This window comes from Daktulosphaira vitifoliae, unplaced genomic scaffold (assembly GCF_025091365.1).
Source record: "Daktulosphaira vitifoliae isolate Bord-2020 unplaced genomic scaffold, ASM2509136v1 Scaffold_3, whole genome shotgun sequence".
NCBI lineage: Eukaryota > Metazoa > Arthropoda > Insecta > Hemiptera > Phylloxeridae > Daktulosphaira > Daktulosphaira vitifoliae.
The window spans coordinates 39,625,856-39,641,328 of NW_026099574.1; the positions used below are offsets into that span (position 1 = coordinate 39,625,856).

The window sequence follows — 15,473 nt, forward strand, 5'->3', positions numbered from 1 at the left end:
TCACTTAAAAAAAGTTTTAAAATTGTTTATTCTTAGTCATTTCATTAATTATTGAAATGTATTTATACTTGAATAGTAATGTAGATGAAAAATAAAATATTTAAAAAATACATTCAAATTTATTTATATGCATTAAATAGTCAAAAAAATATTCACCTGAATCAAATGTGTCTAACAGAAATTAATTAGAAGTTCATGCGATTTTAGTTTCCTTAAAATACAAATTTTTATATAATTAAACCAATACTTTACTATAAATATAATACTATTTATTTTTCATGGTAAATTTATTAAAATACTTGACACTTGTCTTAATTTTTATGGTAATTATATTCAACATATCTACATGGATATTTTTTATAAGAAAAGGTACAAGTAAGTAGTTAACACTAGTTTTAAGAAGACATAAAAACAAAATATTGTTACCTGTAGACATACGTATCTAACTAAATTAAAATAGAAAAACTACTTACGCAAATGACAGCGGATATTAATTACTTATATTGTTTATTAAAAAACAAAGAAAAGTAAAAATTGACTTTTGTTCATTACTTTTTTTAATAAAACTTTTTGTCAAAATATAACTATTGAAATAGATTTTAGACCTATATAGTTTTAAGAGATTATATATTTTTGTATATAAATGTACAACTTTTATATCTATTAAAAAAAAATTATTACACATGATTACAATTTTATTTTATTTTTAAGTTCATAAAAAATACATTCTTTTATTAATTCATTGAAATTTGAAGGTTTGATTTATAAAAAATGAGGTGGTATTTAATATGATAAGAATTCACATAACCAAAATAAATCTTAAGAGCTGCTATTTTGAACGTCCATAACTTCAGTATCATCATTTTCATTATCTTCAGAGTCTATAAAATTAAAAATCAATTATTTAAAACTAGCAATAAATCATTTTTATAATAATTATTACACATAAAGGTGACACAAAATTATACATTTTACGTTTACAAAAAAATGAGGAGAATATACTTAATAAATAACACTATATAAGGTAAATAAAGAAGCGATGAAAACCCTACAAAAAAATTGTTTTAAGATAAATAGTTACAATAACAAAGCACTAGAAAACGCCAATATTTATCTTGTTACATTATGTATTTAGAAACTATTATTTTTCTTCTTCTTCGCCCTTAGTCCCAACTACTTGGGGTCGTCCACCCTTATCCTAAACTTCCACTTGATACAATCTCCCACATCATCTACGCTCACATCAGCTGTCCTCATATCCCATTCAATAGCATCCCTCCATCTCTTTTTTGTCTTCCTCTACCTCGAAGTGCTTGAGGGTATATCCATGTTTACAGTTGAATTCTGACGTTTCGGACTCATTGCAGAGTCCATCTTCAGAACTGTAAACATGGATATATCCTCAAGGACTTCAAGCAACAAGACAATCCATGAAAGTTTTAACACATTCATTCCTCTACCTCTTCTTCCTTCAACATTTATTTCTATAAATAAATGCTTCTGATTCTTCTCTCCTCATAACATAACCAAATTTTAGAAACCATTAATTAATAAATAAATGTTTACCTCCCATAGCATAGTGATCAAACATATATTCTTTTTGGTATTCTTTCATTAGCTGAGTTGAACGTTCTTCATCTAAAAATAGTCTGTATACTTTTTTTACATCATCTATTGTAACTTCTGTAGCCTTTCGCTTTCTACAAACCAAATTTGCTGTAGTAATCAATTGAATGCCATACCTAAGTGATGTAGATTTGCTAATTTTGGCTAAAATAGCTAATGCATCTTTGGAAATCTCACAATCTTCTTCTTCAGCTCTTTAAATAAAAAAAACATGTTATACAAGTTTTTTTAAAACCAAATTTTATTTTACTAAAATATATCTTTACAAATATTTTACAGATATATTAATTCTATTTCCTTCCATGACTTTTCATAAGAATTTATCAGAGGTTCTATATTGATAAATATGGGATTTGCATTGTAATCTTTCATTTGATTAAAAAACTTTAATTTATATGATGTGCTGAGAAGATGTATTTATTTGTTAAATGCATTTATGTAGAACCATTTTTCTTCTCTCTTTTCTTATACATAAATATTCTTTATTAATTTTACATAATCTTTTCTCTTCTATTACTTTGCATATCTGTACTTAATTCTATGTATAATAATAATTTCACATACTTTATTCATCTGTAGTACAGATCTTAGATACTTTCTAATTATCTAATTTTTTAGATTAACTTTCAACATTGCCTACTCATTTTCATTACATACTTATTTCAATTAGCTTTTTGTACCCTTTTATTTAAGTCAAAATTTTAACATAATGTACCCAATTTTAATCCTACTAACCCTTAAACTATTACTGTTAAATAATTTTCTTTGCCCTTTAAGTTTATTATTCACAAACATTACTCTATTTAATCAATAATATATAATCTGCAAACATTAGGCACCTTAGTACTTCATTATGAAAAGACTCAAAAGCAAACCTTGACAGATTCTTACTTTGTCTTTAATATAAATATATAGGATGATTGGTGTATTATTAACTACTATATTTATTCTAAAAAAATAATGATTTTGAAAAAAAAAAAATTTATTTTTATTATTTAAGAAGTGTTTTATTCTTGATTTTTAAATGATTAAATACTTTTTAGGTTCAACTCTTATCCTTAATATAATAACTTATTTTTTTCAATGGCAACATATATATTTAACTATCTTATGTAATATAAAATTATTCAACTAAGCAAATTACTCGTTGATAATAAAAACTTTTGAACTAGTAGTTAAATATTTTTAAATTTAAGGTGGAAGGATTAGCGCAGTAGAGAAATCTATAATTATAAAAACAACATAACCCATACCTTACCTCTAGTTTACATTTTAAAAATGTTAACAACTTTAAGTAAAAAATACTGGTTCAAAAGGTGTTATCAACTCATCAATTTCTTAGTTTGATCATTTTCAAATATTTAATCTATTAAAATATGTATGTTCCTATTAAAAATAAATAAATTTCCTATATTTATATAGGATAAACCTAAAAAATATTTAACTACTTTAAAATTGAGAAATAAATAACACTAAACAAAGTAAAACATTTTTTTTCTTCAAAATTATTATTATTGAACGAGAAATTTAGTGGTCAACAATAAATCAACTCTCTGTATATGTCATTAAAATCAAAATATCTTTAAGTTAAAATAAACTAAAAAACTTTTGATATTACTAATTAAAAATCAATTATAAAAACACACCTAATTTTTAATATCTGTTCTAGTTCTGATTCTGAATATGGCTGTGTCATTATAATAACCATACGATCAAGCAAATCTAGTGGTACACCGTGAGGTGATTTATAATTAGTTCCCCGAATATTAGTTACTCCTCGATTTGTAGCTGTAATAACAATTGGAGCAATCTCATTTTCAAGAGCTCTATTTAAAAATGAAAAGCACTCAATGTCTAGCATGTGTACCTACAAAAAAAAAACATATCATAAAATTAAATAATCTTGATATATTATGTAGTTTGAAAATAAATTACTTCATCAATAAAAAGAACACCTGCCAACAATTCAGCTTTACCCTCTTCTCGCCATTCACTAACTTTGCAATTTATTTGATCTCTTACTTCAGATTTAATTTCTCCAGTATCACCTATCAATATCATAAGCAACAATTTTTCAAATGAATTTTAATAGTTAATAATAATATAATATAATGTTTTATTTCTTAAATATAAGTTCACCTTTTAATTGATCTATACTAACAATTTATCACCAATTTTTACATAATAATAATTAATGTTAGAAATAATACCTGAGAACAAGGCTAAAAATCCATGAGTTCTAGAATTTATGACATCAATTTCATGCAATGTTACTGTATGTACAACTTCTTTTCGTTTCTGGAGTTCTCCTTCAGGGCACTGTACAAATCTTAAAAAATAGAGAAGTTAATTACAAAACTCTAAATTAAACTATATCAGGCTTCATGGCAAAACTACTTATGTTAATATTTATAATTTTACAAAAAAAATTTAGTTATTGCTGTAGAATTAATGAACTTTTAAAGAATAAACTTTTAACAATATTGAAATTATCAAAATTTAATTAATTTACTAGAATTAATATTTATTTTAAGAATTACATTACTATTTTGGTGACAAAAAAATGACTTCTAAAAAAAAGTTTAGTATATAAATAATATGAAAATATATAGCATACAAATTACCTAGTTTGTGGTCCAGATGCATCATAATCTCTAGATCTGGTGAATGAACGTCCAATTTTATTGACTTTACCACTAGCAACATCAATAGTAACAACATCACCAGCCAAAACCTTAAATGATTGAAAATGTAAAATATATTTAATTATTATTGTTTCACAAAAAATCAATAATAATTAAATCACTTTTTCTTTTAATAAAGCTTCTATCATTTTATTCCCGAGATCGTAAACTGTTTCCATATCTGTTGTTCTCATAGTCAATTTTCCTACTTTAGATCCTGTTCCAGTCACAGGCCTTTCTATTTGGAATTCTACTACTTCACCTTCAATGATTTCACTCTCTTCTCTAAAATATAAGTTTATTTTTAAATAAAATTTAGTATACTATAAAATACAAATAATATATTTACTTTATTCGTACACCTATTGATTTACGGATAGCTTGAGTTAGTGCTTCAGTTTTACTCATTTCTAAACTATAAATTTCTGATCCTGACATACATGTAAATGGAGTATCAGAGCCTAGAGCCTGAGCTAATGCCATGGCAATTGCAGTTTTACCTAAAAAGTTTTAAAAATACTGTAAATGTATAAAACATTAAGAATTAAGATGATTGGTATGACATCATGAAGAAGGTACTAAGTCTCAAAAATTAATTTTCAGGAAAAGGAAAAAAACAATTATATAAACAAATAGACTTATGATAAACATCTATTAGTTCCAACATCATTCCTATTTTAATCTAAAAGTTTTGTTTAGTTTTTTTCATCAGGTTATTAAGATTTATATTTATTACATTTTTTATATAAAACAAAAAAGATGAACATTTGATTATTTTTGGACTTGATACCTTTAATATTTCAATACTTCATTTATAATGAAAATATATTTTATATAGAAAATAAATTTATAAAAGAAAAACATTATAACTCATTGTTTCTTGATTTGTGGAATAGTACTTGATAAAAAAATGTTATGCAAAACTAGTTTAAGAAATACTATTGTATAATATTATATGTAACCAAATAATTTAATTTTGTTCAAGCTAATAACCTTAGAAGTTGAAGCTTAAAAAAAAAAAATGTTAAANTTGAAGCTTAAAAAATAATAAAAAAAAAAAATAATAATAAATGTATCGTGAAAAAATGTATGTTATTTATAAGGCGTCAAAAATCGGAAAGAGTGTCCGCCGCCGTCGCACAGTGGTCTGAAATCGAATTTTAGGCGCTCNATTTAATTAATATAAAAAAAATGGTTTGCTTTTGTATTATTTTTATATAACTTTTAATATATAGGGATGTTCAGTAAGTAAGAAAATGGGTTTCTACTATTCTTATTAATTGTAATAATTGACCTGATTCCTTACTAAAAACTCTATAAAGTATAATTATAACTCCACAATTATATTTCATTTTATATCAAAATTATAATTTTGCAATAATTAGATGATAAAAAAAATAATTTAGATGTATCTTTATCATAAATACAGTGTGATTGATTAATTATACTTCATGCAATATCTGTAAAAGTATAAAATATATTATATTTTTTTTTGAGTAAATTTTCAAAAAAAGTATTTGGTCTTACCATCCCTTTATTCTTTTTAAGGATGATTAACTTCTGAAAAAAAAAAATGATATGTTTTATACTTTCAAAGATATTGTATGAGCATTGTAAATCAATCACCTTGTATTGCAATAATAGTAAATTCTAATATTATGTATATAATGTAACAATTATTATTTAGTTTAATAACTTATAGGTATGTAATAAAAAAATGGTTCAAATGAATACTTTACCTGTTCCAGGTTCACCAGCTAATAAAACAGATCTTCCAGCAATTTTTTCTTCTTTGATCATATCTAAAACAACACCCATAGCCTTACGGGCTTTTAGTTGACCAACTAATCCTTGTGAAACCTATAAAAATTACCAATTGAAAAACGAAAATTTTAACAACTATATATTGACTCAGACATTTCTTGGTTCCCTATTATCGTCTAGCCCAAGACCACGAATATGAGAATGTGCCCCAATCCTTTCTACACGAGAAATTTCTCGCACTTCCTGTACTTTAGCTATAGCAGCAGCCTGCAAAAAATAAGTTCAATAAATATACAATAATTTTATACAGTATATTAATTAATTAATACAAGACATTACATTTTCATTGTATGAAATTAATTTTGTTAACTTATTTTATATATTAATAAAATAATTATTACTTACAGACATTTTTGCAGGATTTATATTCAATCAAAATTATATTATGTCCAACACAAAAATTTTTGAACGGCAATTGTACAATATAATGACATAATTTGAAGCAACTAAATACACACAGATTATTGATCAATCAAGATCACATTCAACTTTGAAAGGCGGAATTGGAGTCAGTTATGATGATTGTTTACAGTATTATGAACATAACCAAAATTTCACATGGAGGATTCTGTTGAAGTTCGAAACAGTTATGGCAGATACGTTATCAGAAATTTTATGATAGTCAATATAATTTGTATATTTTATTATCATATAAAAAGTATTTCAAAAAAATTGTAAATAATTAGAATTAAAGTTTTTTTTTAATTAAAACTATCAGATTGTAGTTAAAGGTTTACATTAATACCAATAACTTTATTTTATCAGATAACTAAAATTAAGACTGAATATTAACATGTCATTCGAACAGACTGCCTGTGATGGTAAATAATCTTCGATACAAAAGTTATTATTAATTTACTAATCCTTTAACTCAGCTTAAATAACAATTTATTATTATTTTTAAAGAATTGTAAAAATATTTTATACTTTTATTAAAAAAAAATTTTTTTTTTTAATATTAAGTAATAAATATATTAATTTCTTTTCATTATGTTAAGTTATATTATTAATAAAGACAAATTTTCTTGTTTAAAATTGTAAAAAACACCAAAAATCAACATAAATTATATAACTATTTATTTTATAGAAAGATATTAAAATATATATTCTTGTCAATAAAATTTTAAAATTAATTACTAATTTTAATTAATTGAATTATATCAATAGTTATTAGCAATAATTATTAGTCTTATTAAAAAGAACTTTTTTTTTTATTATATGAATTTTAGTACGATTAATTTGAAAGGTTACTGCTGTTTATTAACTGTAACATTGTATACATTTTTCATAGATCTTAAAGCTTTTGAGAGAAGATTAACTGAAGTAATAGCTTCTATTAAACCAATAACTAACCGATGGCGAAGTAAGAGACATTTTGTTACAATTTTAATTATTTCAATAGTACGAATATTTTTGTTTCATTTGCAGCCATTTTAGCCTTTTCAACCATATGTGCATCTATAGGAGCTTATTACTGGCTTACAGATCCCCAAACAGCAAAAGTATCTTTTGTTCAATCTTTATACAATCATTTATTATTTACCATGTCATCAGTTATGCTAAGTAAGAACATTTAATATTCAAAAAATTGTTCATCGATATAGTAATTTATCTTATATTTTTATTTTTAGTGATTTTACTTTTAACTGGAATTCACAAAAAAGTAATAGCTACAACTATAGTTACATCTAGAGCTAGACAAGTTCTTGCTGATTTCAATATGTCTTGTGATGATTCTGGTAAATTAATACTACGACCACGACCACAACAAAATACTTAAAAATGTGTTTTTAATAATTTTTTTTTTTGTATTATTTATTTCTGTTTATCTCATTTAAACAACTATCTAAAATATTGATTTTTTTTTTGGAACTGTATAGTATAAATGTATTACATAATGAAATTACTTATTCATCATTGTACTATTTGATATTCCATTCTACCCAAAATGACGTTTAGAAAATACTTATTTCGTTCATTGGTTTATAAATCAATTTTATCACAAAATCTCTCAAATTTTTTTATAAAAATTTACGAAGAAAGCAAAAAATTTACTAAAGTATAACATAATAAAAAGGTCTTTTTATATAATAAATGGGTTTTTGTAATACTTATCTGGATAAAATAATTCAGATTTTACATCGGAAAAAATATTATAATGAACAAATACATATTAAATCCAAGAGTCTTAGGCCTTAGACCTCAAATTTTTTTGTTAAATTGTCGCATAAAATAGATATCTAAAATGAAGTCTAAGATGTAAGCAACTCATTTAAATGTTGAAACTCAAATCTGATAATGACTATCATTAACTAGGATTTAACAAGAAATTACACATTTTATTGTCACGGTAACAATATGAAAACTAACATAAATTAAACGAGATCAAAGCTATAATTTTTATTTCCTGTTTTACAAATTAACTTTTCAACTCTTAACATGCTACAGACATCAAATTCAAAAACTAGTGATTTTAATTTAGTTTGTAAACTACTAGATTGATCCCCTAAACACCATGCTACACTTAAATGAAATTTTGGATTCTGTAAAAAAACTATTGTTAGTCATACATATATTTTAAATAAAAAGTTATATATTTACTTTATAATAAATTGGTAAATCATAACCTAATAAAACTTTATCAAGTTGTTGTACACATTGTAATAACAAATCTTGAGGTTGAGCTATAAAACCAACAAATGTTCGACTACAGTTATCATTACAAAATACTTCCAATTTACCTAAAGAAATAGTAAATCTAAAAAATAAAAAAAAAATTCTTATCATTTAATAGGAGGAAAATTATTCTGCTGTAATTTTTCTTTAAAACTAGTGTACTATATGGCTACCTTGAAAACTTCAAAAAAATATAAACAAGAAATTATATTTTATGAAATAGAAAAAATTTTAATAATAAATTTTCAATGTAGTTCATACTAATAAAATAGGGTAAAAAAATTGTTATATTTTAATTAGATTAAAAGTTGTAAATGTATTATTTAAAGTTGTTTCATATCTATATAACATTTTTCTTTTTTTTAAATTTCCAAATGTAGGATAATGTGTGAAATTAATTAGATAGGAATATAGTTTTTAACTATTTTTTAAACAAAGGGTAGGGTTAGGTAATTAATTAAAATAGCTTTTTTTTTTTAATTAGTCAAATTTTTTATCAAAATTAACATTTTTCTTTAACTGCGAAAGGCACTATATCTAATTTAAAAATGGTGCCAGTAAAAAAGGAGCCAATAAATGTGCAATCTGAATAATATGAAATAATGAAGATGTCTGTATTTTAAGATTATTTTATTAAGATAACTGTATTTTTTGAAAATTTGTTAAAAACTATTAAAAAACATATTTAATTTAAACAAATTCTAATGATAGAATTTGAAATTTTTAAATCTAGTGCGACAAATCCAACTATAATAACAGAATAAATATACTAATTAAAACCTAAATGTTTTCCTTAACTGGTACTAATAATACATTTAATTACTTTTCAATAGATTTAAGATTTGACTTAATATCATTTATAAATTGATTAATCCAATGGAACTGTAAAATAATGGTACGCGTAAGACTAACATGTGGGTTACCAATAATTTCTAAACCACATTCACTTAACTTTTCTTGGACAATTTCTACTAATTCCATTTCTGGACCTAAAAATAATACAGCATTAAATAATATTATAAAATATTTTATTTCTAAATAAACTTACAAGGTATATAAATATAAGTAGCCCAATTACCACGTTCATGTTCAAACAATCTAGTACGTCCTTGATGTGCAGTTGGATTATTTGTTGGTTTTGGATGAAACTGTTGGCCATCAAACATTGAAATAATAGTATTAGGGATAGGTAATTTGGCTTGAACATTGCTAAAATATTTAGGAAAATTATGAACTTCAATATGTTGAATATTATAATATACAATGCATTAATTACTCTTGCTCATCATCACTTTCTCCATAATTTTGAATTAAATCCATAATACGACATTCAAGATTTGGTTAAAGTAAAAATCAAATTCATGTCGCCATAAAAAAATTTATTATTTTTCATGGAATTCTTAAATATAAATTCCTGAAATCATAGGGTTTACTATTATTAAGTTAATTTCAATGGAAACTGTTTGAATAATAACAACTATACTGATAATAAAAGTTGATAAAAACAAGTGGTTCTTAAAATTGAAATATAATTTTATTTAAAAAATGCAAAGATACACTATTTTTAATTTAGTTAATAACTTATTTCTTGACATCAAAAATATATTTCTAGCAAATCAAGTCTGAATAAATGTTCAGCAGTTCTAAGAGAAATTTTTTATAGAGACATTTTATTATATCAAATATCATGAGGTGTATTTTTTTTAGTATAGGAGATTTGTTTAGTCTAAACAAATTTTATAATGCTTGAAGTGGATTTAAATATAGATAAATCCTTAATCACTTCAAGCAACAAGACAATCCATGAAAGCTTTAACACATTCATAAATTTTATATTATTATTATTAGATAATAATAAATTGCTGATTAGAGAGTAATTACTTTAATGGATCCTCAATATATCTGCACCATTATCAGAGGGAAAAATTTTCAAGCTTAATATAGGGTACGTTATAATTCAAATCCTTAATATTTTTTGAGCTCGTATTGGATTTGACATAGACATACAGTATGCTTGAGTGATTAATTATTAAAATAATTGGTTTTTTATACAAACTATGCTAGCATGTACAAAATAGATTAGATATTATAAATAGATGAGTATTTATTTCCTGATGTTCGCTATATTATTCATAGCGAAATTATTAAAATTAATTACATGTTAAAAAAGTTTAGAGAGTAATGTAAAAATATATTGAAATGAACCTTACATTTCCCAGAGTAAATTATTTCACTACTTTATACTTTTAACGTTAAGTTAATTATCTTAACATAAATGACGGATCGGGGGGTTTTACTTGACAATCGTATAATATCAATTCCAAACAGTAACTTTATTATACATATATATATATATATATAAACTAATAAATATTCAATATATCAATATATTAACATTAGAATAATAATAGTAAAAAAAAACAAACAAAAACGAAACATCACCCAGCCATCAGCTATCCATAGTGCAATTAACGTTGAATCGACTGCCAAAACGCTTCCCAAAGTAATTGTTCCTTTTGCGTATGGAATGTCAACCTCCGCTGCTCTATTTCCGTTGAGCACTCGAGTAATAGCACGTAACTGGTAATATTAAGTGTTGGTTGTCACCTAAACAGGCCAATACCAACCAAAAAACAATGAAACAAATTAAAAACACGCCAGCTCACTGGCCACGAGTCATCAGACTCAAGAGATGCGGTACGACTTCAATCGCGTACACCGACGTAGTGCCCGCAAGGTGCCGGAAGTGCCGGACACGATTGTCGTCATTACATGGAGAGGGGTAATGCGATTTCTAGCTATTTGGAACTGGACCGGCTACACACATAACTTTTGAACATCCTCCCCCTTGGAAGACGACCACGTCTTACAATTGAAGCTGAGATAATTGATCTATGAAAGGTACAGAGCATTACAGAGCTTTACAGAGCTTGATGGCATGAGTGGACAACTCATAACAGATAACAACAACAATATAAAATATAAAAGAATCTGTATAACAAACACAATTAATACTGATAACAAATGTATAAAACGGTGACAATGGTATAAATATAAAAAAAAAAATAAATAAATACATGGCAATATATATAACCACCAATAAACTTTGTTCATATTAGATCAATAACGTAAATACAACAAAAAAAAATGTAAACAAATCTATATTTTAAGATAAAACATTTTTTTTTTTTTAAATTTAATTACAAGTGCAGGAAGCCACCGATCACATCCTTTATTGTAATAAAACACCTAACTAATTAATATATATTTACTCTCCCCCGTGATTTTTCCCTTTTTTTTTTTTTTTTTTTTTAATGTACATGATGCAATACCTAAACATAACGTATAAATATACTTAAATAAATAAATATGTTAATAATTAATACAATATATATAATAATACAGAATAGAAAAAAAAAAAATTTTATTTACGAAGTAGGTAACTTGACTATTTTAACTACAGGCCGCATTAACGTTCCATCGCTAGTACGAAGACGTACAACACGGACCACCCCATCCGCTCCTGGAATAACTTCTTGTACTCTAGCAGTACGCCATTTTAAGGGTGGTAACTGCGCATCCTTGATAACGACTACGTCATTGACATTGATGTTAGGCGCAGTTTTTGTCCAGCGGTTGCGGGTTTGCAGAGTGTGTAAGTAATCATCTCGCCAGCGCCGCCAGAATGACTGGGAAATTTGATTAATTAGTTTCCATCTGCTAATAATGGGTCGCTCCGTTTCCGGTATATCATTTTCTGGGAGAGAAAGCAGTGGGCGGCCAATTAAAAAATGTCCTGGCGTGAGGCAGTCACTTTCAGCAGGATCAGAAGAAAGAGGAACTAAGGGACGCGAATTCAGAATAGCCTCCACTCGGCATAATACAGTACAAAATTCCTCCAGGGTTAAAACTTGATTTTCAATAATTCGTATCATTATAGATTTTGCGGAGCGGACCGCGGCTTCCCATAGGCCCCCAAAATGAGGTGCGCTTGGCGGGTTGAAGTGCCAGTTACATTGTAGACTGGCGATTAATTTATTTTGACAATCATGCTTGCTAAGTAGATTACGAAAGTAGTTAGAACTTCCAACAAAGTTTGTTCCACAATCAGAATATAAATCAGTAGACAAACCCCGACGGGCCACAAACCGATTGACACGGCCACGACGTTGTCACACGTTGACACCCCGCGGTCGTATCAGCTCCTTCTCAGCCACCGCTTGACTGTAAACCGGACCGTTACACACACGCGTTATCGTCGTGGTGTAAAGTCCAACAAATGCCTAGCGTCGAATACCCCGCCGCAATAATACGTGAAGTCAGTTATCTTTGTGACACCACAAAACGTACCGTCGTCCTTTGCTTCATATTGTGAAATCTTCTGTATTAATATTATTTTTGGTTTCGTACATCTTTACAATATTATTCTAATAAACGGCTCGACGCCTTTCAAAATAACCCCGAACTGTGTCGTCTACGTTATTTTAGTTTCGTGTGCACGGCACTTGAGTATATACTCGTATCACGATGTAAAGCCGCCAAAAAGGCTTCTGTGGATAGATCCGACACATATTCCAGATGTATTAGCTTTTACTGTAAAACAAATAAATACTGCCACGTATACTTTGTACTCCCTCGCCTTTCTTAATCTATGTTCCTTCATGATCATAGGTCCCGCAAAATCCACACCAACTCGGGAGAAAACATGACACAACGATGACATATATTTATCCACCAGAATAATTATATTTTTTTTACATTTTAAACAATTTAAAACTTACCCTAGCGTTAACACGTCTTTAACGTTTAAACATTTTTGTACTAACAAATGGCTGAATTAAACAGCTGTTTTTTTTTAATGATAAATATGCCTAGTGATTAATAGTGAAAATAAATATTTACTTTGCATAATTTCACCATAATTATTTGAACGCGTATAACCCATGACGCATATTGTAAAGGTTTTTTTGTGATTTCCTCATTAACTAACTCATTAATAAAATATTTTATAGTATTATTTATTAATCTTGTATATTAGATTAATAAATATTATATATATTTATGTAATTTTTATTCGACATTTTGAGAACAATTTAAAGGTTGGAAGACGAGATCTACTCACAAAATAGTGAGTAGATTTTAGTAATATTATGCGTATACAAATTAAAGTACGTATCATTACGTCTTTAGTGTTTTGATTATTAATGAAATACAATAAAAACACTGATTTTATGTTGACAGAATATTTATTTTATATACACTTAATATATTGACATGGGCTTGGTCTGGCTTGAAGGTAAAAACGTATGTTTCGGCGTATGGGGTCTTGGGTTCGATCCCCAAAGTGCCCACGAGATGTTTTTTGCGATTTTATCATTGGTGGTGTATGATCTCTGGTGTAAACTAATCATAATACCCATCATTGATCTAGCCAAGAATCATCTTTGACTCTCTAACACACAAGAGAGGGCTATCACCCTTAGTAGCATGTTACATATAATGCACTGTGTTACTACTGTTATAACTGTAAAATGTTAATTATTAACTGCGGCATTGTCAATCCACTATATATAGTATTATGGACATACTAAAAATTTGATTTTAGAATGTTTAATCAGGACAAAAATCCTTATCAAATCAACTCTTATATAAAAAGCAATAATTGGAGAATACCAAACTGGTTTTATGTTAGGGAAATTAACAATAGATCAAATACACTTAGTAAAACAAGTTGTTGAGAAGAGTCACGAATTCGATAAAGATATACGTCTACTGTTTATTGATTTCAAAAGCAATGTATAACTCAAACAACAGAGAAAAATTATGGGAAGTCATGGGCCAGTTAGGAATACCAGCTAAGTTAACCAGATTAATAAAAGCGTGCATATATAATTCAAAAAATAAAATTAGTTTTGGTGGAGAATTATCTGAGGAGTTTCATGTAATAACTGGTCTCAAACAAGGAAATGCTTTATCAACTGCACTGTTCAACATCGCCATAGAATCAGTTATGAGGGTAGTAATGTTCCAAGCCAAGGGTATAGAAATAAAAGATAATTAACATCTAACAGCAGTTGCTTACGCGATATAGTCTTATTAGCCGAAACAGATAACGATCTAAAAAATACAGCAGATATCTTGCTGAAAGAGAGGAAAAAAATTCTTCTTCTTCTTTTTCCTCGAATAAAATTAAAGAAGACCTGAAGATGCTGGGATTAAGAATGCAGAAGAAAAGGCAAAAGATAGAGAATAATGAATCAATATATTGTTGCGGCAATTGGCCTTAAAGGCCTGTAAAAAGCCAAAGAAGAAGAAGAAAAGAATATGTTCTACATTATGTAACACGAATCTTTATTTATAAATACAGTATAAATTTGTTTTATAATCATAATATACTTATAAATACAAACATAACAATGAAAAACAAATTTTTATTAACATTATTTTTGAAAATAAAATCTTTAAGCCTGGTTTTTAATATTGTAGCATTTTTTTTTCAAACAGAGACGATTTAATCAAGAGTTTCAGGCTGTAGTTGCATAATATTATAACAACAGCAATTGTTAAAGTTATCCTTCTGTGTCATTAATTTCAAAAATATGAGATTCTTTTTTTGATGAAGGGTTCGGCATTGAGATGATTAACTCTGGATTGTAATGAAGT

The 15,473-nt window shown here is 26.5% G+C and overlaps 3 protein-coding genes across 4 annotated transcripts; 1 reads left to right on the forward strand and 2 right to left on the reverse strand.

Moving 5' to 3' along the window:
- Window positions 1-682: 682 nt before the first annotated feature.
- LOC126900479 (ruvB-like 2) lies at window positions 683-6,686 on the reverse strand. The gene is made up of 11 exons (XM_050676215.1): window positions 6,480-6,686; window positions 6,228-6,341; window positions 6,050-6,170; window positions 4,660-4,810; window positions 4,433-4,595; window positions 4,251-4,360; window positions 3,837-3,955; window positions 3,562-3,674; window positions 3,273-3,493; window positions 1,567-1,820; window positions 683-881 (listed from the first exon to the last, which is right to left on the reverse strand). Exons 1-11 carry the CDS (start codon window positions 6,483-6,485, stop codon window positions 820-822), a joined length of 1,434 nt encoding a protein of 477 aa, XP_050532172.1. The 5' UTR covers window positions 6,486-6,686; the 3' UTR covers window positions 683-819.
- Window positions 6,687-6,777: 91 nt separating this feature from the next.
- Window positions 6,778-8,048, forward strand: LOC126900482 (nuclear envelope phosphatase-regulatory subunit 1-like). 2 transcript variants are annotated; one of them, XM_050676217.1, is made up of 4 exons: window positions 6,778-6,955; window positions 7,426-7,497; window positions 7,563-7,697; window positions 7,766-8,048. In XM_050676217.1, the coding sequence occupies exons 1-4, from the start codon at window positions 6,928-6,930 to the stop codon at window positions 7,912-7,914; spliced, it is 384 nt and encodes a 127-aa protein (XP_050532174.1). In that variant the 5' UTR covers window positions 6,778-6,927; the 3' UTR covers window positions 7,915-8,048. The 2 variants fall into 2 exon arrangements, with proteins under 2 accessions (XP_050532174.1, XP_050532175.1); XM_050676218.1 differs by having other exon boundaries at window positions 6,838-6,977.
- Window positions 8,049-8,234: 186 nt separating this feature from the next.
- LOC126900480 (U6 snRNA phosphodiesterase 1) lies at window positions 8,235-10,278 on the reverse strand. Its single transcript, XM_050676216.1, has 5 exons — window positions 10,087-10,278; window positions 9,859-10,019; window positions 9,634-9,799; window positions 8,736-8,892; window positions 8,235-8,677 (listed from the first exon to the last, which is right to left on the reverse strand). Exons 1-5 carry the CDS (start codon window positions 10,128-10,130, stop codon window positions 8,510-8,512), a joined length of 696 nt encoding a protein of 231 aa, XP_050532173.1. The 5' UTR covers window positions 10,131-10,278; the 3' UTR covers window positions 8,235-8,509.
- Window positions 10,279-15,473: the final 5,195 nt, after the last annotated feature.